At 50.9% G+C, this 22,877-nt stretch overlaps 1 protein-coding gene across 5 annotated transcripts; it reads left to right on the top strand.

Annotated features, from left to right (window-relative positions):
- The first annotated feature begins 985 nt into the window (after nt 1-985).
- Nucleotides 986-14,414, top strand: LOC131417644 (transmembrane ascorbate-dependent reductase CYB561). Of its 5 annotated transcripts, none has more exons than XM_058561329.1 (7): nt 986-1,291; nt 8,803-8,920; nt 10,272-10,489; nt 11,603-11,701; nt 11,967-12,070; nt 12,552-12,709; nt 12,900-14,414. In XM_058561329.1, the coding sequence occupies exons 3-7, from the start codon at nt 10,285-10,287 to the stop codon at nt 13,090-13,092; spliced, it is 759 nt and encodes a 252-aa protein (XP_058417312.1). In that variant the 5' UTR covers nt 986-1,291; nt 8,803-8,920; nt 10,272-10,284; the 3' UTR covers nt 13,093-14,414. The 5 variants fall into 5 exon arrangements, with proteins under 5 accessions (XP_058417312.1, XP_058417310.1, XP_058417313.1 ...); XM_058561330.1 differs by lacking the exon at nt 986-1,291 and adding an exon at nt 1,490-1,560; XM_058561331.1 differs by lacking the exon at nt 986-1,291 and adding an exon at nt 7,232-7,329.
- The last annotated feature ends 8,463 nt before the right edge of the window (nt 14,415-22,877 follow it).

The raw sequence follows: 22,877 nt of genomic DNA, 5'->3' as shown, positions 1-22,877 counted from the left end.
GTGAGTCTTGCCAGGCAACTGACAGGAAAGAACCTTTTGTTCCCAGCTTGTAGGAAGTCTGAGCTGGGTTTGTTATCTACCCACAGCATTTCCTGGATGGGGGCCTGGACCTGGCTGCAGCAGGGGCTGGCCCCTAGCCTTTGCCTTGGCACCCTTCGCGTTTTTTTTTTTCAAGTTTATTTTTTTTTGTTGTGAAATTTTTGTTGTACGTTATTGTTTATCAGTCACCATATAAGTGCATCCCTCCACCCCTTGTGCCCACTCCCCACCTTCTAGCCCCTGGTAACCACCAAACAGTGTTACCTGTCCGTGTGTTGGTTTATCTTCCACATACGAGTGAACTCATGTGGTGTTTGTCTTTCTCTCTCTGGCTTATTTCACTTAACATAATACCCTCCAGGTCCATCCATGTTGTTGCAAATGGGATGATTTTGTCTTTTTTTTTGTCTGAGTAGTATTCCATTGTATATATATAGCACATCTTCTTTATCCAATCATCGACTTTATCCAGTCAAGAGACACCTGGGTTGCTTCCATGTCTTGGCCATAGTGAATAATGCTGCAATGAACATAAGGGTGGCACCCTACATCTTGGTTGGGGCAGGGGAGGATGCAATTATCCTCAGGTTAGTTTGCCTAGGGGGAGGGGTGGGTAGTTAGTCTCAGGCAAAGCCCCCTGGCTTGGTTAAAGGGGGCAAAAACGTAGCCTACAGTGTGTGTGTGTGTGTGTGTGTCGGGGGATGGAATTGGGGAAGGGGTGAGTCCAGCCTTCCTGTAGAGTGACATCTTCTCCCTCGGGGCTGCAGCGAGGGCCAAGGCCCCGCCGTGTGTGACACCTAGCGGCCACCTGAGCCCGGGGCGGGGCCAGAGGAGTGAAGGGAAGAAGGTTGCAAGGAAGAAAGGGAGGGCGTGGAGGGAGGGGATCAGGAAGCAAGAAAGGGAGGGCGTGGAGGGAGGGGATCAGGAAGCGCGGAGACGAGGCCAGGGCAGCGCGGCTGTTCTCGGCCGGCATCCCCTCCCCTCTGCTCAGGGCCCGGTCTCCCCCGGCCCTTGCCACCGCCCCCGCGAACCAGGCAGCCCATCCCCTCGGCCTCGAGTCAGGCCTGGGCCGGGAGGGCCCCCCACGAAGACTCCCCCTGCGTCCCCGAATGTGGGGGCCCCGGAAGCCAGGTCGCGAGGCCCGGCTTTCGAAGGTTACTCGCGAGCTCGGGTCCAGAAGGCCGGGGTCACGGGGCCGCGGCTCTCGGCCCTCAGCGCCCTGCGCCGCAACCCCCGCCAGGCGGGCGTCCAGGTGCGGACCCGGGATCTGCGGGACCCGACCCCGTCCCGAGAGCGGGGACGCGCCGAGGCACTTCCGGCCCCGCGCCGCGTGACCCTCCCCGCGTCGCTCGCCTCGCGGCCAACCCGCCGCCGCCGCCCGGTCGCCATGGCGACGCCGCAGCGCCGACGCCCGCGCGGCTCGCGGAACCGGCCGAGCAGCCGGGGCGCGGCGCCGGGAGCTAGGGGCGGGTCGGCGGCGCGGCGCTGTGGGAACGAGCTCCGGGCCCGGCGCCTGGCCAGGTAGGCGGCCCGGGCCGGGGGTGCGAGCCGAGCCCCGGCGCGGAGTCGGGCTGGGGGGCAGGTGTGCGGGGTGCGGCGGGCCAGGTGTGTGCGGTGGGGGTGGGGGTGGGGGTGGGGGTGGGGGGCGGGGGTGACGGGCCAGGTGCGCCGGAACAGGCCTGGTCACTGGAGCCGCAGCGAGTGTTTCTCCTTCCCTCACCTGCTGCCAGCCCTGACTCGCACCTCACCTGCTTCCCCGGGCTTTGGGCCACCGAGCAAGGCCCCAGGTTAAAGAGCGTGTCCTGCTCTTCCTGGAGCCGTCAGCCTTCGGCCCCGGGTGGGCCTCTGTGCCGTCTCTGCGGAAGTTACAGTGGAGCGGCAGGTGACCCCAGGTTTATCTGTGGGCCCACGGCTAATATTTTGCGGTGTTCTAGAAACAAGGTAGGGTAGAAGTGGATCAATCAACGTTTGCCACGACTGTTCTTTTGAAACCTGAAACCGAGACTCCGCCTCGCCTCTTTCCTCTTGGGTTGACATGTCTAGCTAGGATCCCTTCCTTGTTCTCCTCTAACATCCCAGCTGCTGGGTGTGAGAGGAGGATTTTCTCATTTGGGAAATCCTTACTCGTTGGGTTGGCTTTGGTGGGCCCTGAACTGTGGGTGCAGAACTGAGCTGAGGAAGGGATCTGCTGCTGCCTTTGACACCTGGGTAGTGGCAGGGCCGCTCTCTGCCTGCCCTTTCCCCCAGGGACCCTGGAGGTACAGACACATCTTCAGAGGCTGCCACCCCCCCTCCCCCAAGTCTTTCTCAGTCTGGTGGCCCCTCTCCTCTCATTCACTTTACCCTGGCAGTCTTGGAGGATTTTCTAAGAATTATTAAATGAAGCTCCGTCTTAGGACACCCAGATTCTGTTCCTTCCTTTTCATAGCGAATGAAAAAACCCAAAGCTTTGTCACCTTCTCATAGATAGCTTGATTTCTTTTGTGAAATTGGAGTGAGGCAGAAACTTGTCAATGCCAAGGTGAGCCCTGTACAGAGAGAGAGCTGCTACAGTCCTGGAGCCTCCTGCACCCGGAGTGGAACCTCTCTGCTTGTCCCACTGCTTCCCTGCCCTCACCTCCTTCCCTTGCGGGCGGAGCTTGGGCTTCTGCTAATAGGAAGTGGCACTAGAAGGCTTTGGTGGAGGAATCCACCCCAGATCCAGGGGTTTCTGCCCAGTGGGGGGACTGATGGTGGACAGAAGGGGAGTGTGGATTTATTAGAGGGGGTCATGCTGTCTGATGCCGTCTGGCTCTGTGGCCCCAGACCTCATGTGTCAACAGCTTCTGATGTGTGACTCTTCCTAAGGTGCTGTTAGGACCAGATTTAGTTTTTGTTAGATTGCTATTTGATTGAATGCCTACAGTGTGGCAGGCACTGTGCCAGGTACTGGAACATATTTATCCCACTTAGATTGCTACAGGCCAGTAAGGTGGATCTCAGTAGTCCCCTACCTTGTGGATGATGAAGCAGGCTCAGAGAGGGCACTTGGCTTGCTCAAGAGCACACAGTCATAAACAGTGGGACTGGCTTTAAAATCACGTCTGTCTGACCATGGCTGCATTGTGACTTTCATGGGCCCTAGGCACTTTTGCCTTGGTGGGCCCCTTCCTCCATAAAAAAAAAGAAGAAAAAATTGTATTTTACAACTGTGTTGGTATAAAGACAAATATAATCCAGGCTGGATTAAAAATTAAAACATTTCCTTCAACCATAAAAGTTTGTTTTTTCTCCTGATTTTAGCATAAATCGTAACATTTTTTTGTGGGTCCCACAGGATTGGGGGCCCTGGCCCTGAGCCCCCTGTACCTAGTGGAGAACTGGCTCAGCATCTGGCTTCGAGCTCTGCTTTCTTCCTGGCAGCTGCTTGGGTGCCCTGCCTAACAGCTCAGCCCTTATTTTGCCTTCTCTTTCATCACATTCTGGGACATTCTAGGACAATTGAGCCGTTTCTTCCCTCACGCATCAAGAAAAGATCTAGCCCTCACCCGCAACACAATCTTCTCTAATCCAATTAAAACCTGGTTGTGGATAAGGAGGGCTGTGGCCAGGCCAGGCTCCCTGCCTTCAGGCTGTAGGACATGTGCAGAGTCTGGTCCCCATAATGAGATTAGGCCTGGTGGCTTTTTAATGAAACACGGTGGGCCTGGGGAGGGAGAGTGGTGCTCAGCACGTTCCAGCCCTGCGGGTAGCTCCTGTCCCTGTTTGATTGCATTAAGTGGAGTCTGACTGCCAGTGTGTGTGGGAGGGAAGGGGTGACTATCTCAGCCCAAGGTTCCAGAAGCTGCCAGAGCTGTCAGCCCTATCCTGTGCTCTGACAGAGGAGGGAGGGTGGCTGTGTAAGCGGCCCCATGAACCCCTTCTGGTTCCAAGACTCTGGTCTGCTGGGCAGAGGAAACCTTTGGGGTGCAGAGTGGCTGCTTCCAGGCCCTTGATGCTGCTGCCCACACTTCTGCTCTGGGAACACAGGAGGCCCCAGAACAGCTGGTGTTCTGGGGGGACCAACCCAATTAGGAAGGAAGGGTGAGAGTGTTCTCGATGTCCAGACTGGGAAATGAGGGAGCCTGATCCAAAGGCATGTGCTTACCGGGGAGTGAATCTCAACCGATTCCTAGGTTTGAGGATACAGACGTGTTTGTGGGTAGGTCAGACTCCAACCAGAGTCGTCAAAATATGTTCTCTCTTGGGGCTGGCCCAGTGGCGTAGTGGTTAAGTGCACACACTCCGCTTCGGCAGCCCGGGGTTCACAGGTTCAGATCCCGGGCGCGGACTGATGCACCGCTTGTCAAGCCATGCTGTGGCGGCATCCCATATAAAGTAGAGGAAGATGGACACGGATATCAGCCCAGGGCCATTATTCCTCAGCAAAAAGAGGAGGATTGGCAACAGATGTTAGCTCAGGGCTAATCTTCCTCACAAAAAAAAAAAAGAAGTGTGTTCTCTCCTCAGAGTGGGAAGCAGCCTCTCCTTGCACAAAGATAGGTTGTCAATTATGTTGATCCGAGTAAGCAATGGGGGAATGCTGTTGCTGAAGGAATCTTTCAGTTTTCTTCTGTAAAGCACAAAACCACTCATATGTCTTTTTTGTGAATCTGGATTTTTCACACTTAGATCTTATTGACTGTGAGATCACCTGTAGGCAAGGCACAGGCCTGCCCCAGGGAGGATGGTGTTGCTTCGCGTGAGTTTTCCTGCCACCCCTCATACTTGGACTTAGAATCACCTTCAAATTGGAACGGGGCATGGAGGAGACAGCTCGGGGCTCCATAATTCCAAAGGTCCTTCTTTATCTCTGGCTTCCTCCCAGATGCCTAGTTACCCAGGCCATATGGACCAGGGGAGCTGCCGTTGGAGCAATTGACATGAAGGTCTTCAGCTGCTTTGCCCTCCTGTCACCCCTTCTCTCTTAACCATCCGTCCCGTCTTGCTGCCTTTTCTCCCAGGAGAGTCCACAGGAGACACCAGTGCTCCATGCCCTGGTGGGTTTAAACGACCTTGGGAGCATGGCTCCCCGAGTAGGGGTTAGGACACAGGAGGACTGGCGTGGGACAGGGAGAGACTGCCTTGGAGCCTGCTTCAAAGCAACTTCCTTGGCAAGTGCCATTCAGATTGTCAGTTGGCTTCAGTATTTGGAAAGCATGACAGCTCTGCCTAGTTACTGGGCAAAGCCACACCACCAACAGACAACCAGCTGCTCAGAGCATGCCACTTGAGTGTATTAAGACAGGGAAACTGTCTTCAGTGTGTATAGAGGAAAGTGTTCCTGAGTTTAACTCGGGGCTTGAATTCTTACTACCCTTTACTTAAAAAAGTGCATTTGCTCTGCATCTTGTCTGTAAGCCCCTTGAGGGCAGGGACGTGTCTTATCTGTAGAGCTCTGGCATCCAGCAGTGTGGTCCAGTAGAGTAGGTGCTCAACGAACAACTGAGTGGAGCAGCTATGTGCTGCTGATCATTTTGAGCAGCTATTTGCTACTGATAGTTATCCTCTTTGGGCCCCAATTTCCTCATCTGTCAAATTGGGATAATAACTCCTATTATAATGTTATTGCAAAGATTAAATGGGAGAATGTGGGAAGTGCTGAGTGTAGAGTAGGGGCGCCCCAGCCAGCCCAGAGGTCCCTTGTCCTCCCACGCATGTAAGCACGCATCTCCATTCCACCATTGTGGGGTACAGTTGGCATTAGGGTTCTGACTTCCGAGAGAACTCAGGATGTGAATTTACAGTGTAGAACGTTGAAGCCACATGTGCATTTTCCAATGTGCGTTTTCTTTTCAACACCACCAAGCACTTCTCTAACTCTCAGCGGACACTGATTGGGTGTCCTGTAATTTAACCCAATTCTGACACTGTCTACCTGGAGATGGCATCAGATCCCACAGGTTAAGGGTTCAGTCCCACAAGACTGCTGACCCCCCTTTTCAGATGCCAATCCCAAATCTAGGTTGTCACCTGTGCTGCTAACCAACCGGCTATAGATAAGAGGTTCCCACGACCCCCTCTTCAAGTCCAATTAATTTGCTAAAGCAGTTCACAGAACTCAGAGAAACATTTTATTTACTAGATTACTAGATTACTTTTATTATTATTATAAAAGGATATAACTCAGGACAGCCAGATGGAAGAGGTACATAGGGCGAGGTCCAGAAGGGTCCTGAGTGCGGCAGCTTCTGTCCCCAGGGAACTGGGTTGCACCATCCTCCCCAGGAAGCTCTCCGAATGCCGTCCTTTTTGGGTTTTTATGGAGGGTTTATTACACAGGCATAACATTAAATTATCGGCATTGGAGACTGAACTCAATCTCCAGCCCCTCTCGCCTCCCCAGAGATTGAGGCGTGGGACTGAAAGTTCCAACCCTCCAATCACAAAGCTGGTTCCCCTGGCAACCAGCCCATCCCTAGGGTGCCTAGGGGCTTTCATTAACATAACAGAACATTAACATAAAAGACACCTTACTGCTTTCTTCGTTGGGAAATTCCAAGGTTTTTAGGAGCTCCTTCCCATATACTTATTATAAATCACAATATCACAGGGGCCAGCCCCGTGGCCTAGTGGTTAAGTTGGGTGCGCTCTGCTTCAGCGACCCAGGGCTCGCAGGTTCAAATCCCAGGTGCGGACCTATGCGCTGCTCACCATGCCATGCTGTGGCATGGTGTGGCATGCTGTGCCATGCTGTGGCATGCTGTGGCATGCTGTGGCGGCCTCATATACAAAATAGAGGAAGGTGGGCACGGATGTTAGCTCAGGGCTAATCTTCCTCAGCAAAAATAGGAAGATTGGCAAGGGATGTTAGCTCAGGGCCGATCTTCCTCACCCCCCCAAAAAAAACCCCAATATGACAGCTACAAAGAGTCTCATTAGGAGATTGGTTGGGAGGGAAAAAAGCTAGCTCTGGCTTGCCTCACCACTGAGTAGCTCCAAGATCCTGGAGCGACAATACCTCTGTCCTTGGTATTCTTGGCAGAAAGAAGTTTCGGCAGGTTGACCAGTGGCAGAGCATGTTCCTTCTGTTCCTCCTAATTCAGCGTTAATCAGATTCTGACTGCGCCCCAGGCTCTCTGGGGATGAATCTAATAAAGGAAAGGAGGACAGCATCTCTCTGTTCAGTAAATCTTTCCTGTTAGAGTTGGGGGAAGGATTAGGTGCTTGAGGATACCCAAGGAAGAGTAAGACGCACTCCCTGCCTTCAAGGAGCTCACAGGGTACTGAGAGGCACACACGAGCTGAACGTAAGGCAGAACGCCAACGAGGGTAAGTCCGCTCCAGGCCAGCCTCGGGGACGCAGAGGAGGGGGACAGAGTGATAAACAAAATGCCCATTTCAGGTCGTGGAGCAAATGGATAGAGGCAGAGGGTGAGTGGGGGAAGCGGAGGAGGTGGCTGTGTTGCAGAGAGCAGGGAGCGAGGCTGGGGGGAGTGTGAGGTGGAGGGAAACAGCAGGTTGTGTTAGAGCCAGCGAAGGACTCAGAGTCTCCTCTGAGTGGACTTGGTAAGAAAACAGTGGGGGCGCCAGATGGAGAGTGAGTTAGGATCCTATTACAGAGTTGGCATTTCACCAGCAGGCAGTGGGCAGCCCTTTGTGCTGGGTGGGACAACATGACTTGGGGTGCTGGCTTTGTCCCTGTCCCCAGGGACAGGCAGATTGAAGAGAGTAGAGAGATGGCACAGAAGCTCCATGCTGGCTTGGGTGGTGACAGTGAAGATGGCGAGAGCCCTGGGGGAGAACCCCTAGGACTCGGTGGCCTGTCTGCGGAGGCACCGGTGCGGGGACTAGGAGAAGGGCAGCTGCGTTAGCTACCTGCGAGGTCAGGAGAGGACTTGGATACGACGGGAAATGAGTTTGACTTGGGCTGTGCTGAGTTTGAAGTGTTTGAGGGATGGCCAGGTGCAGATGTTAGTGGACAATCAGAAATGGGGTTTATATTTGGGAAAGAGGACAGAACTGGCACTAGATTTAGGAGTCACTGTATAGAGGTGACAGATAAGGACAGAGGCAAGAGTTCCAGAAACAGGGGTTCACTCTGCCCAGGGCTTTTGGAAATAGGTGTTCCCACCTGCCATGGGATTGTTTCTGAAAGGTGATTTCACAGAATTTATCAAAAACCTAAAAAAAGAACATAGCCCTTGCTGTAGGATTCCATTACTCCATTTAGGAATGAATTAGACAAGTGTGTAAAGATGATCACATAGTGTTTATTTAGTGAAAAACTGAAAGCTAGCTAAATGTTTAACAACAGGGGATTAGAGGATTGCTTAAAACATGGAACAGCTGTACAGTGCAATACTGTGAAGTTATTAAAATGATGACACAGGGCCGGCCCCATGGCTTAGTGGTTAACTGCGCGCGCTCTGTTGCTGGCGGCCCGGGTTCGGATCCCAGGCGCGCACCGACGCACCGCTTCTCCGGCCATGCTGAGGCCGCGTCCCACATACAGCAACTAGAAGGATGTGCAGCTATGACATACAACTATCTACTGGGGCTTTGGGTGAAAAAATAAAAAATAAATAAATAAAAATTAAAAAAAAAAGATGACAGATGTATATTCACTGACATGAAAAGATATGCATGATCTACCATTAAGTTAAAGCAGGTTAGAAATTGGTATGATCCTGTTTCTATAAAAGAATGTATGTTTCTGGAAGAAAAGGAAGTAAGGATATAAATCGAAATGTTGATTACTTGTAATTTCTTTCTTTTTTTTGCTTTTTTTTTTTTTAACGGTAGAGTTGCCAACAGTTGTCAGACGTGGCAGAGAGAATTGGGGGGTAAAGACAGCCCGGTCACCAGGAAGACAAGGCCAGGCGGCCTGGAAACTAGCTCTTGAGCACTTCCAGGGTAGCAGGTGTGTGTCAGGTGTCAGAGGGTGACCCAAGGTCTGTTCATCAAACATCTCTGCTCAGTGTCATTCTCTGCTGATAACGAGGGAGAAGCAGGACGTTTCCGCTGCTGCTGGGAGAGGTGGGAGCAGTGGGGAAGAGGCAGCCATCGAGGGAGGGGGCTATTGACTGCTCTGCCCTCTGCAAGCAGTGGCAGTGCCTGTCTGTGGGCACAGGCCACTGCCAGCAATAAGGCAGAGCAAATGGAGACCATGCTGTTCATCACCCGCCTCCTCCCCCCGAATCCCCCAGGTGCCTCTCCTGCCTGGTGTGCGGGCCAGGGCTGGGCTGGGGCAGGAGAACCAGCCAATTCAGGGTGAAGAGGTGGCACAAAAGTCATCCTGACCCTGGGCGAGGATATGGAAACACTGGGGGAACTGGGCAGAGGAGCCAGGAAAGGCGCTTGCCATGTGGCCCCCTGAGCAAGGCTTTCCCAGACCTCCTTGAGCCGTCGTTTTCTGATCTGTGGAATGGGTACAGTAACGTTCCTGCTTTACTGTCCTCTTATAGGATGGTTGTGAGTTAAGTTTTGTGTATGAAACACCCCATGAGCTCTGAATGGTGAAGTCTCACCTTGTGGGTCTCATTTCTGAGGCCTTCGGTTTTGGAAACCTCACCTGAGGGAGGAGTGCAGGCCCAGCCCGGCCTGGGTGTGGAGGAGGAAGAAGAGGAGGGAAGGGAAGCAGGCTACATGGCTGCTCCTGTGTCCTGTGGCCTGTCAGGCAAAGCGGTCAAAGGAGGTTTCCTGACAGGCGTGGTGGAGGCTGCTCTGGGGGCTGTGCCGGCCCGGGGGGCGGCCGGACTCCTTATCTCCAGCTTCGAGCTTAAAACTGGGCACGGGGGAGGTGGGTTCTCTATTTCTCACCCCAAATGTACTTTATGATCCATCTGGAGGAAAAAATGTGACTAAGCCTGTCCCTTCAAGGAACTTGTTCACGTCTCTGTATTTCCCTGTGAACCCCACCTAAGAAAACCCAGGGCCTCAAGAAACAAAGTAAAGCACAGGCGTTGGGCCCTCCTTCTCTTGCCAGGATTCTGGGGACCTTTACTTGCATCCTCATTGCATGTGGAACTCCTGGCAGCTCACAGTCCGGGGTCGGGTCTGTCTTGGGGGGAAGGCTGGGCCCCTCCTGCTGAGCTGCTGCTGAGACTTGGGACCGTGGAGGGGTCTTGGAGGTGGGACAGTGAGCACTGCTTTAGCACAGGGCCTGGGGAGGGGGGCAGAGAGGGAGGTGGCAGGGGGTCGGCACTGGGAGGCCAGAATGTATTTTTTGGAGGTTTGGGTTGCTCCTCTGAGCTCTGCCATCTTTCCTGCAGCACCTGCCTCAGCATGGAGAGCCGTGCCAGCATGGCACCCACACCCGGAGCACTGCCTTACTACGTGGCTTTCTCCCAGCTGCTGGGCCTGACCGTGGTTGCAATGACTGGCGCGTGGCTGGGTCTGTACCGAGGTGGCATCGCCTGGGAGAGCGCCCTGCAGTTTAATGTGCACCCCCTCTGCATGGTCATAGGCCTGGTCTTCCTGCAGGGAGATGGTGAGTCTTGCCCAGTGCTCCCTGGGAACCACTCCTCCTGAGACAGGCAGTTTGCAGGGACCCTTATCACCCCTGAGGTCTCTTGCAGTTTGACAAATCTTAGATTCTGGAAAAGACAGTCAGAGATGGAAGCAGGCTTAGAGCCTGGGGACACTGTGAACCCAACTCAGGGGCCCTGAGGTGGGTGAGTGGCAACTCCTTTCCAACCTGTCCCAGGTCTTTCGCCTCCTGCTTCTTCGACAAGGAGCATCCAAGCATGGGTGTGCTTCACAGAGCAGAGGCCCAGTGGCTGGTGTGAGCTGAGGCTGCTTCTGTAGGGGCAGTTTGAAATTGGGGGACAAATGTGAGCACGTGTGTGTGTGCGCGCGCGCGCGTGTGTGTGGGGGTGGATGTTGGCCTTGGCAGCGCCAGGATTCCTCTCTCTGGGGAGCAAGGCAGTGCTTGGCCCCGCCTCTGCCTTGGGGTCAGTGGGCCATGGCCGCCTCCTTCTGGTAACAAGAAAACTGGATCTGTATCTGCTTGACCCATTCTTCCTAGAGGTGGTCCTGGTGACAGCCACTCCCTCAGCAGCAGAACCTAAGAGGCATTCCCACCTGGCCCTGCCCACCTCAGCCTGGTGAGGGGGTGATTAGCTTGGGATCACAAGGTTCTGCTTTGGGAACCAGGGTTTTCCCAGCCAGGGAGCGTGCTTGCTGAAAGTAGTGAATATCTGATCAGCCTTCAATATTGAACTATTTGAGAACCATCATAGCTAAAAGGGGAACTCAGAAGCTTGGTGACACCTCGGTGTGACTGCACGATGAGCCTACAACACAGCCCGGAATATATAGGGCACTTGACAGGAAGGTAGTGGGTTAGTGGGGTGAGGGGAGAGGGAAGTATGGGGAGTGGGGGATGGAGGCTAGGGCACAGGTAGCCCGAGGGTACCCTGTCCAAGGGCCCCTGCTGGGCCCCACTGAGCCTTGTTTTCGCTTCCATTTCCTGTGGCTGGGGTACCTTGACAAGCCCTTCACTCAGATCACCTTGCCAGCCAAGGGCAAGCTCCTCGCTGCCTGGGACAGGAGGGCCTTGAGCTCAGGTCAGTGCTCTGACATTCCCTTTCTCACTCACCAGCCCTGCTGGTTTACCGTGTCTTCAGGAACGAGGCCAAACGCACAACCAAAGTCCTGCACGGGCTGCTGCACGTCTTCGCGTTCATCATTGCCCTGGTGGGTGAGTTCCTGGGCACAGCCTTCCTCCCTCCCAACTTCTGACTTGGGGGAGTAGCTGCTTTACGTGTCTAGTTCCCACTCCAGTTCTGTTGTAGTCCAACCTCCCCCTCCCCCTTCCAAGCATCCCGGGCAGGGACACTGGGTGCTGGCAGCCATTGAGCTGGGACTAGAGCCCAGAAGTCCTGGCTACTTGGGTTTCCCTTGGGTCTCCTCACCCCTCCCTTCCCTGTCGCCTGTCCTCACATGACCCCTTGTCTCTGGTCCAGGCCTGGTGGCTGTGTTTGACTACCATAGGAAGAATGGCTATGCTGACCTGTACAGCCTGCACAGCTGGTGTGGCATCCTGGTATTTGTCCTCTACTTTGTGCAGGTGAGTCCTTTCAGCCCCACAGCCATGAGAGAGGGGGCGGGGGAGGGGAAGCAGGACTAAAACAGTACGTGTGCCACAGAAGGGTCCATTTTCCAGGGTGTGTGCCCAAAGGTGAAAGAGTTCCTTTAGTACAATTGGATGCTGCCTTCAGATTCTGAAACGGGTACAGAGCCAGGATTTTACAGGCGAGGGTGCCTAGATCCAGGCACCCTTCCAGCTGACGTGGCACATGTGTTTGGCCACAGGCCCGGCCTTTCAAGTGTACAAGTGTGATGAACTGAGACTGGGCCTCAAGTGCTGGGGCCAGGACCTTTCCCATACGTGCTCAGTGCTCCCCACACTGCTGCTAAGATGGAGGAAACCAAATGGGTGAATGGAGGGGTTCGCAGTCCTTGTGTGGAAGCATCCTGCTGGGGACATCTCCGGTTGGTTAGACTGATGGCCGGCTCAGTCTCTGGCCCCGCCTTGCCTTTCCTTCTAGTGGCTCGTGGGCTTTAGCTTCTTCCTGTTCCCTGGAGCTTCGTTTTCTCTGCGGAGCCGCTATCGCCCCCAGCACGTCTTCTTTGGTGCCACCATCTTCCTCCTGTCGGTGGGCACAGCCCTGCTGGGCCTGAAGGAGGTGCTACTGTTTAAACTTGGGTGAGTATCCTGTGCCCTCTGCTTCCCTGGGCATCTGCCTTCTGAGCCAGCTTTTTGTGGAGTTAGCCAAGCAGTGGTTTTTCTCTCTGGGTGGGGGGCGGACGTGACATCTTTCTGGCCCAAGTGCGAATGGCGTTTGGCCTAACAGTGACCCCTTGGGTGGCGTCTCCCTTCCACCCTAACCCTGCAGGACCAAGTACAGCACGTTTGAGCCCGAGGGTGTGCTGGCCAACATTTTGGGCTTGCTGCTGGCAGGCTTCGGCGTGGTGGTGCTCTACGTCCTGACTCGCGCCGAATGGAAGCGGCCACCCCAGGCGGAGGAACAAGCTCTCTCCATGGACTTCAAGACGCTGACGGAGGGTGACAGCCCCGGCTCCCAGTGACAGCCTGCTCTTGTCCTGTGGGGAGGGACTTGGCTGTGGCCAGCCGTCTCAGGTCTGGGGGTTCTGATAGGTGTCCTTCCCACACCCTGCTGAGGCTGTCTTCAGATCAGTGGCTCCCAGGAGGGGCTTGCCGAGTGGGTGGGGAGCGAGGGGCAGAGTGCCTCTTTGGGCGCTGATTTCTGGGGTTTAGGGCTTGGCCTCCTGTGCTTCCCCTCCTCACTGCTGCTTTAGCATCCTGTTAATCATGCGCAGACCCCTGCCCTTCTTGTCCCCGTCAGCTCTTCAAATGGAGAAGCTTTGGGTAGGCTTTTGGGTGGTTAGTGCTAGTTGCGGAAGCTCAGATCCCTGAAGGAGATGGAGAGCAGCTCTCCCCTCGAGGCAGCGGATGCTGGGCCAAGTCCAGGGGCTACAGAGAGCAAAAGGCTGTGGGAGAAACTTCGGGGCCTCAGCGACAGGCCTGGCAAAGCCAAGACCTGCTTTGTGTAACACTGAATTCAAACCAGGAGTCTTGCTAGCCTGAATAACACGTGGTATGAATGGGCCCAGTCTTTGGCGGTGGAGCAAGTGATATTATGTGTAAAATATGTTGGTGTTCAGAGCAAGGTTCCCCAGATGAGGGGAGGGACTGGCCCCTGGCAAGCTCTGGAGATGTGGCTTTGGCCCAGCTGGGTCTTGAGCCTTCCCTTTCTTTAACCCTTTAGCCCCAGGATGGCTTTGTTGGGAGAGGGGATGGGGCACAGGACTTCAGACAAACCTGCCTTGGCAGCTGAGGGCAGCCGAAAGAGGAAGAAGGCCCCCTGCCTAGGCTGTCGTGGTTGGTGGGTTCCCTTGCAGCTCACTCCTGCAGGGGCTCCACACCCCAAGGTGGCCTGTGCCTCAGCCACCGAGCTCCCGTTGTCCCCACCCTCACGAGCTAGCTCAGGCACTGCTCTGACCAGAGGCTGAGGGCACAAGCCTTTTTTAAAAAAATGAACACCTGCTGCTGTTGCCCCCTTTCCCGTTTGATGGGGAGGGCAGAGGCTGCCTGCTTCTGTTCAGGAGGAAAGCCCCCTCCTCTCTTAGCTGGGGCCCATCTTTGCAGGAAATTGGGACTGAATTGGAATTAGATTAATCCTCCCAACCCTGTAAGTGTCTTATGCTGTTGGATGAGTCACTGTTTGGCTTTGGTTTAGAAATAACGTGATTAGAGCATGGATCTTGTGTTTCCTGGACTTGGTGAATGCTCTCTCCTTGTTTTCCTCATTTTCTGGGCTTTGAGGAGCATGACACAGTTTGAGACAGACACAGTTTATTTAAATGAAGAAATTAATAAAATTTCCAAATCTGACTACTGTTTTTTTAACAGTCGCCTTTTTCACACCTAAATGCTGCCTTGGAGAAGGGGGCTAGTTTCCTCTACTGCTCAGATTTCTAATACTCGGCTTTTGCCATGGGTCCTGCCTCAGGCGGTGCCACTTCTCAGAGCGGGTGGCTCTGGCCCAGCGCCCTCCCCAGCAGGGCTGCCTAGGCTCCTGTTGAGCCTTCCCCCCCCCTGCCCCCCCCCCCCGTTTAGATTGTATGCTCTGCAAGGGCAGGGGCTCCATCATCAATTCTTTCATCACCTGGCACATACTTGTATAGTCAAATGTTTACATGTGGGAAAACTCCACTTAGACAAACCACAGTACAGTGTATCTCCCTTGCCAGAATGCCACATAGAGAAGTGGAACCTTAGATTTGCTATAAAAGTCTGTAAACTGTTCTGTTTGCCAAAGTATATGTTGGATGACTAAGGAGCCAAAAAGCCCCCGGAAGCTGACCCACGGTGGTTTGTTTTGTTTTGTTTTCCCTGTGGCCAGTCTTCTGTGAAGTACAATGTAGTGTTGGTGCAACAGATGATTCAATAAATGTCTACAGCAGATCTTTCGACCGTTACCTTCATTTACTGAGGCAATAAAAGGAGCCAGCGCGTTTAGCAGAGTCAGATACGTGATGTTCGTTCTATGAGGGCTGAGCGAAACTGAATATCCCCAGGCCGGGCACAGAAGGTCAAGTGGTCAATGGTATTTATCATGGCACAGGCTCTGAAATGGACAGTGGCTGTCCAGTCTCTGGACCCAGTGGGGAGGCTCTTCCCCGTGGTTACAGGAACCCTCTTCTCAACCCAGAGTGACCTGGAGAGGGAGCTGTAAGAACCTGATAAGGGCCTTGGCAAGAAATTCCCCTCAATATTCAATTAACTTTTCTCCTTTTTAAAAAGTGTTTCTTCATTGCATCAGAAGAAGAGCACACCTTTGAGAACAAGCCGAGATTCTACTTGAGATTGATTACTAAGGGTCAGGCAGATGTGTTCATGGTAAAGTTGGGTGGAAGCTCCTTGGGATGTCCTGTGTGCTCCTGAAAAGCGCCATCACTTAACACAACTTCAGAACTTACTGAGGGGGCTCACTATTTAAAGGGACCCTACAGCAAATCCTCTGAAAAGGTAAAAATCCTTTGGTAACATGAGTTCTTACTTCTTAACATTCACTTTATTTTCCATATTGTATCTGGTTTCTAATGTGTATGAGCCAGAGCTCAAGAGGTCTTTCTTTGCTTTATGCATCTGTAGTCTCCTAAATCAGGTCTTCTCTGTGGACCTTCATTTGCTTAAAAGCATGCAAAGCACATGGCTTGAGACATGTCACAAACTGATCTCTCACTCAGGATTAGGGCCGGCTCTCGGGTGAGCAGAGGCATCTTGACCCCGTTAGTGTGCCATCTCTTCTGGTTTTTGTTCTAGCCTCTGAATTTTAAGGGTCTCTGTGTTTGTGAATATTCACATGGTCCCAGACAGGAGATGATAGCTCTCCCTCCAGAGGGTTAGTCCTTTACCTCCTCAGGGGGGACCTCACCTTCTTACTGGGTTTGGAACTCCTAGAAATCCCAAAGTTACTCCTCTTGACCTTGGCATAGAGTTCTTTCTCCAAAGAAGTAACAAGTAGCTTTCTCCAAGCTTCCTTCTTAAACCCACTGCCTGTGCTGCTTCTGGTGTCATTCAGATTGCTTGGTTTTCTTAGATCTCCTTCTGAGGAAGGGGGCAGCATGGTAGAGAGGAAAAAGCTTTCCGGGCAGATCTGAGTCAGAGTCCCACCCTTGCCTCCATGACCTTGAGCAATTTAAACTCTCAGGATCTGCTTCCTCATTTGTGTTTTGCAGAGAGCAATGTTGTCTGTCAGGTTGTGTGAGGAATAGGTTAGAGAACATATGTAAAGTCCCTATCACAGTGTCTGGGACATAATGGGCACCTCAAGAGAATGGCCCATTACAATGGACTCTGCACCACCTCCCTTTTTACCATAGGGCCTTCCAGACATGACACCCTTATTATGAAAGCCCTGTTTTTAATTCCTGGGAATGAGAGGACTCAGTTTCCAAGTTTCTCCATACTCCTCCAGCTTCCATTTTTATTTTTTTTGTGAGGAAGATCAGCCCCGAGCTAACATCCATGCCAATCCTCCTCTTTTCGCTGAGGAAGACTGGCCCTGGGCTAACATCTGTTACCATCTTCCTCCACTTTATATGGGACGCCGCCACAGCATGGCCTGACAAGCGGTGCATCGGTGCACGCCTGGGATCCGAACCCCGGCCGTCAGCAGCAGAGTGCGCCCACTTAACCGCTATGCCATGGGGCCGGCCCTCAGCTTCCATTTTTTAAACCTGAAAGAGGATAACACTGTTTCCCCCACCCAATCTCTGCCAACCCATCACAGCCTACGGAAGGGGAGTCCAGCTTACCATGTGCATGCGGGCACAGTGGTGCATCGAACTATACAGCTGCTGAAAGGCACCTGTTAGGGAGTGAGAATACCAAAGGGAAGAGAGTTTGGTTTGGGACTTCTGAGAATCTACAAAGAATTTGCTGAGTTCACTGTCTGCTGCTGCTCTGAGTGGCATTTTAGTCAGGTTCAGGGCAAATTCCTTTTAAGAATTAGGTTTTTAGGAATCACAACCTTTCATCTTTCTTCCAGTGTCCCCAAGAATCCTTAAAAAGCTGGAGTTTTTGTCAACCACTTATCTACTTTTGATTCTTAATGAAATAACTGGAACAACCCAGGAATGGTTTTCAGATTGAGCAGGTGGTTACTTCCAGAGTCCTCTCTCTCCTCTTTAAAGGCAATTCTGGCGTCCAGCTGTGGTGACTGTGCATGTCGAGTTTTCCTGCTTCCCCAGGTTGGGTTGTTGAGGGGAGACGGATGTAGTTATACAGCAGGGATGTTTGTTCGGGACAATCTGGTGTCTATAGAGAAAGTGGTCTCCTTCTTTGCTTGTCCCTCAAGTAGACAGAGAGGTAGCAGCTAGGCAGGAAAGGCTGCAGGACTCAGTGCTGGCTGCTTTTTAAAAAAAGGTATTGAGTCTCCGGCCAGTTGCAGGAAATCTACAAACTTTCCATTTACAATGCAGCTGCCTAGCTCTCTATATGGCCAGGATTCGAACTTCTAGCCAGACTTCTCAAGAAAAATAAAGCCACTGGAAGCAGTGGGCTTCCAGCTTTCACCAAGTTAGCCTTGGGAACTACAGCTAGGGCTATCCCCTCTCCCTCAGGCATGCAGGCCTTAACCATAACAGCTCTAACTGGCAGCCCACTTTGGCCTGGGATTTTGGTATGGTAGCTGGGTTGGGGGGTGGCCTCAGCTATTAAAATGAAACAAGGAGAAGGGCTCAGTGCTCCCTTGGTATGGCTGGAGAAAAACTCTTCCACTGAAGAAAAAGCCTCCTTTTCTCAATGAATACAGTAAGCCTTTGCTGACAGGCCATTAGAACCATCTTTTCTTGTCCTCCGTTCTCTCGAGTGCCTACCCAGTGTCCAGCTCCAAGCAGGTGCTCAATATCTGCACTGAGTGAATAAAAGCCTGAGGCGGGACTCTGAATGTCTTACAAGAGACCAAGCAAATCATCCGGAATTTGGTCTTCGCCTTAACCTGCCAAAGTCATCCTTGGGGGAGGCTTCCTCAGCACCACAGGCCTCAGTGAGGGTGGGCTTGAGAGTCAGCTCCCTGGAGAGGTATTGTAATGGAAGGAGAAAGCACCACAACGCCATGTTTTTCCAAGTGTTACCCATTTATAAATAAGTACATTTGCTTTCATACATACAGTTCATTGTACAGATGGCGATCTGTATACATGGGCAGGAAAATGCATTCATTTAACTTTTCACATCTATCTCACACAGCTCACATGTACAGACAATAAAACTGCTCAAGCAAGTACAGCAAAGGAAATGTCTTTCCTTATACACAGGGGGCTAGATGCCTCTGTTGGGTGTGGGACATCCCCACTGCACGAGTTCACAACTGTGTGGTGTTCAATATATCAGGATAGAGAACAAACATGCGTTGGATAATATACTGTACAGAGAAAGTCCTTTACATCTGAGTTATAGAAAACCTAAAGGAAAACTAAGTGCATTAAAGCTTTTTCCAGCAAGTGTCTTGAAAGGACAGCAAAGAGGAGGAAGAATCGAAATCATATTAGTACAAATCACTCTTTAATTGTAGACTGTACATGTCTATACTGATTAAAATCATCTTGGATTTGGAGGAGACAGAACAGAGACAGAGATGATGTGCTAGATGGAAAGGAGGCCATGCCTGAGAATGGCACCCGCCCTGAGCCTGACGAGGAACTGGCCCCACTCACCAGGAATCAGCCAAAGGAAAAAAACAAAAAAATGAACCAGAACAGGAAGTGTAACTTACAAGATTTCCAAAATAACCTGTGAATGAAGTAGAGATCTGGAGCTGGCATTTCTAACTCTTTTTTCCAGTAAGTTGGTACACAATAAGGCAGGTACATTCAAGTACTGAATTTTCCAGAATTAATTCTCTGTCTGGTCCTGGGGACTGAAGGATTGAATCCCCCTAACCAGATGTTCTGGTTAGTGATTAGGCGAAAGAAAAATCCAGCCAGCAAGTGCTACAAAAACAAAGCAGCTAGGCTCCTTCCTTTCCACAGAGTACGTCTGTCTGAAAAACGAGAGCAATGCTGGCCTGTATCTACACGCATCCAGCTAAAACCCGACAGATCAGCTTAATGGAAATATCACAGAGTCAGCAGGAAGAAATGAGATGATATGGGTGAGGAAACATGAAAGTAACACTTGATTTTTGGTGTCCAATTATGCATTCATTTGGTACTGACTTTCAAAGCTCTGACTGTGGCCATTATGTGACCACAAGCATCTCAGGGTGGTTCAGCTGCTGTGAGGCATTGGACACCGAAATGCAGGTTAACAACACTTCAGCCCTTGAGTGGTCTGTGTTATAAAAGGAGTTGATGAAGACCCAGTGATTATTCAAGTAGCTCTGCACAGTGGCTCCACCAGCCCCATTGTGCTTGTGTCCAGGCCCCCAGCCAGCCACCTTTTCTCGGGAGCAGCCAGAGCTGAGTTCAAGGCATTGCATGGTGAAGGTTTCCATGACACGTCTTTGTAGGTAGCTCTTACCCCTAAGCCCTTTGTGTTCATTGTTGTTAGTCATGGTAGATGGTCACTCTGGAATTCCTGGAGGAAAAGGAGAAAAAGCCACACCTCCCAGTGTGCATGCACCAGGGCAGCACAGGCATTGGTGTGGAAGCAGCAGCAGGCTGCCTTTGCAGGTGAGCTTCTTGAGAAGTGGGCAGCCCAAAGACAGACAGGCAGGGACAAGGGTGGGCACATCCTACCCCCTGGGGGAGCCTGTTCCATTCTGTGGCAAAGATTCAGTGAGCAACTGGTTTTGTCCAAGGCATTTCTGCAGTAGAAAAAGAACTATCTTTGAATCAAACCATCCAACTGAGACACCTCTGGAGTTATAAAAGTTGGAGGCCAAGAGGAACTGAGAGGGGTGCTCATGGGGAAGAAAGGGATCTTCCACATACCTACCCATCCACCAGAGCAAGAGTTCTAGTCAGCCTTCTCCCAGCCTCCGCCTGGCTGAATCAGGTCCAAAGCAGGTAGTGTTCAAAGAGCTTATCTTGCCACAACTGGTACAGATGTGTGAAGATCCCTTTCCAGGTCTTTGTTCCCTCCTTCCTGAACCCTCTGAGCCTAAGGGCTTGCCTGCTGCCCTGGAAGCGGCTCCTCTAGGGGAGATGCTGCCATTCTTTGCTACCAGACAAGCCTGGTGCAGAGCCACAGTGACACCTGGTGGTAAAGTATGGTGAAACAAGGTGACATCCACATAACCCACTGAATAAGACTAAAATCTAAGGAAAATACTTATGGATATTAAATTAGATACTGATTAATTTTTCTATTGGGTACATCTCTGAAATATAAAAATACCAATATTTAGAGAGGGGTTCATAAACTACTATACAATATAAGGACTGAGAATACCTTTCTCTAACCTGTTCTGTTTACAATAATTTAGGAAAAGTGTTTAGTAATCCAGGCTTAACTAAATTAGCAAACTTGTATTTCTGGACAATGACCTGGGGTACTGTACATGATTCTAATTAGTGGAATTTTCCTGAGCCTTCGAGTTTAAGTTAAACACATCTAAAAAGAGGGGCACATGGGAGAGGAACAAGAAGGGTTGTGCTCTATTAACTTGGGACTTTAATAGTGCACGTCTGCAACCCGGACAAGATACAACAGCAGATACAAAATGGTCTCCATTTTGTCCATGCCAAATTCTCAGTTACACAGGTTTTTCCCTTTACTTTGTAAATAAACATTAATTTTTAATTGTTAATTGTGTGCCTTACTGATCCAGTAAATAAAGTAACCATGTCTCAGGAGTCCCTAAGAAAATTGCTGGAAAAGCACTTTAAAATCACTGCAAATATTTTTTGTGTTTAAAAATTCTTAATCTTTTTGATGCTTATATACAACAGTTACGTCTTGTGCTATAAATGTTTTGATCCACTGCTTGATTTCTTTCCTTTTTTTCCCTTGAAAAATACACTGAAAGACAAGAGCGGTTTTGCTATTTTCTAATGAAGACATTACTCACACTTAAATATCCAGTATTTATCAGAGTTACAAATTCAAACAGTAAAGTGCACCCATTTATAGACATGATGTGATGGAAACCCATTAGTGCAAGAATTCTGGGAACAGAACGTACAACTTGGTGAGAAACCTGTAAGTTTAAGTTTGTCACCGCTGTCTCCATCTCAGGGTGATGTGAATTGGGTGGGTGGAACTCACCAGTTTCATTTGAAAAATTTCCCCCCACCTGAAGTCAGACATTGATTTCAGCAAGTGTGGCTGAGGAGGGGGCGTCTCTAAGATACAGTACCAAGATCGTCCCATGGCAGTGAAGTAGCAAAACAGGGCACAGGCAGTCCGCTTACAAGGAAAAACTTTGTCTCCTGCCCCAATAAGGTTCAGTTGGCATTTTCTAGTCAAAAACAACTGGCGCCCAGTAGTGATATTCACTCTCTCTTACAATGGCTAAAAAAGAATTGTGTTTTGACTGTTGACATTTTAGGTGTTTTGCCCAATAAGGCATAGACCCTAAATTTCCTGTTTGTCCTGGAAAACTGAAAGAAACCCTGGGGAGCAGCAGCATTAGTGGCGTATTTGTAAAACTACAGAACCTGCTCACCCACCTAGATAGGTGAGCACAGGTGGTATATGTGGTGTTCCAAATAAGCAGGAGCACTTTTCTAAAAGATACTGAGAAATTTTTCAAAATGTAGCAGCAGCTCCTCAGTGAGAGGTGGTTAAAAGGGGATAAGAAGCAGAGCCCAACAGGGCTGAGACCTGGACAGAGAGAGCTGAGAGGGTGCTGGGCTCCTGGCTGTAGGCTGATGCTAGAGCTGTACATTCTATCTTCCTGATGAGAGAGACAGAGGGGAGAGAAGAGACGAGACATTGATGTCCACCCTGGTCTAGTTGAATAGGAGATAGTCCTTAAGCATCAGAGAGAGTGGAAAGAGTCTGGGTCTTGAGTTAACCCAGCTGTTTGCTTCTAGCACAGGGAGACAAATCCTGTCCCATTTCAGGCTTGGCGTCCCTCTATTTGGCAGAATCTAAATTAGTAAAGAAATGTTTCTGATCTTAGCTTCATGCTCCTCATGTCGTAATGATACTTTCAGAAGACACTTACTATTATAAGCAGGTCTGGTCACATCTGGATTTTTATTCAGGAAACTGCCATTCCTGTAAGTCCTTTGCTAACAAGAGCAGAATGATTCCTAATTCCTAAGAGAACGAATTCTCTTTTGTTTAGTGTGTTAAACTTTAAGAGCTGATGTGCAGTCAGTACCAGGCCTATGCTAAGGCTTTGGTTTCAGTGTTCTTGCTGTCCATCTTATGCTGGCCTCAGTCACTCAAAGGACAGGTTAGCAAATGACCACAAGACATAGAAGATGTGTGGAGGGTGACTGGATCAGAACACTTGCTGTCTATCTCATGTGCCCCCACCCGTGGCTGAAAGGGGTCTTTCTTCACCCTGAAGTACTTTGCTGTGTCTGGTTTTCAAATATCACTCCACAAACACTCCTACCCAGAAAAAGAAAAGAAGAAACAATTCCTGTAATAGATAATGAAACTACAGATCTCGAAATGGAATTAGACAACACCTGGCACAGAATGCAATGGCCCTGGGTGCAAACTCGGAATAAGTCTTACAGTCCCATGAGAATTCAATTTGCTTCTCAAACAACCAATTTCTTCACTGTACCATCTGGGTTTAAAATAGGGGGCCAGTAGAACAAAATCTGGCTCTTAGGCAAAGATCCAACTAACAGGATTATTGCACCAATCAACCTTCAGGAAGAGTTTGCTTTTGGTGGAACATGATGCTCAGTGATGTATCAGGACCTAAAAAGTAGAT

Source organism: Diceros bicornis, chromosome 18 (genome assembly GCF_020826845.1).
Source record: "Diceros bicornis minor isolate mBicDic1 chromosome 18, mDicBic1.mat.cur, whole genome shotgun sequence".
In the NCBI taxonomy this organism is placed as follows: domain Eukaryota; kingdom Metazoa; phylum Chordata; class Mammalia; order Perissodactyla; family Rhinocerotidae; genus Diceros; species Diceros bicornis.
The sequence above is the reverse complement of the archived record's forward strand: the minus strand, read 5'-3'. Positions and strand labels throughout refer to the sequence as shown.

What these genes read in the sequence shown, in the direction of transcription:
- LOC131417644 (XM_058561327.1), top strand. Translation starts at nt 1,149, where the DNA reads ATGTGGGGGCCCCGGAAGCCAGGTCGCGAGGCCCGGCTTTCGAAGGTT. An exon ending in TTGTCCTCTACTTTGTGCAG is followed by an intron (nt 12,071 to 12,551) that starts GTGAGTCCTTTC and finishes CTTTCCTTCTAG; the next exon opens with TGGCTCGTGGGCTTTAGCTT. An exon ending in GTGCTACTGTTTAAACTTGG is followed by an intron (nt 12,710 to 12,899) that starts GTGAGTATCCTG and finishes CTAACCCTGCAG; the next exon opens with GACCAAGTACAGCACGTTTG.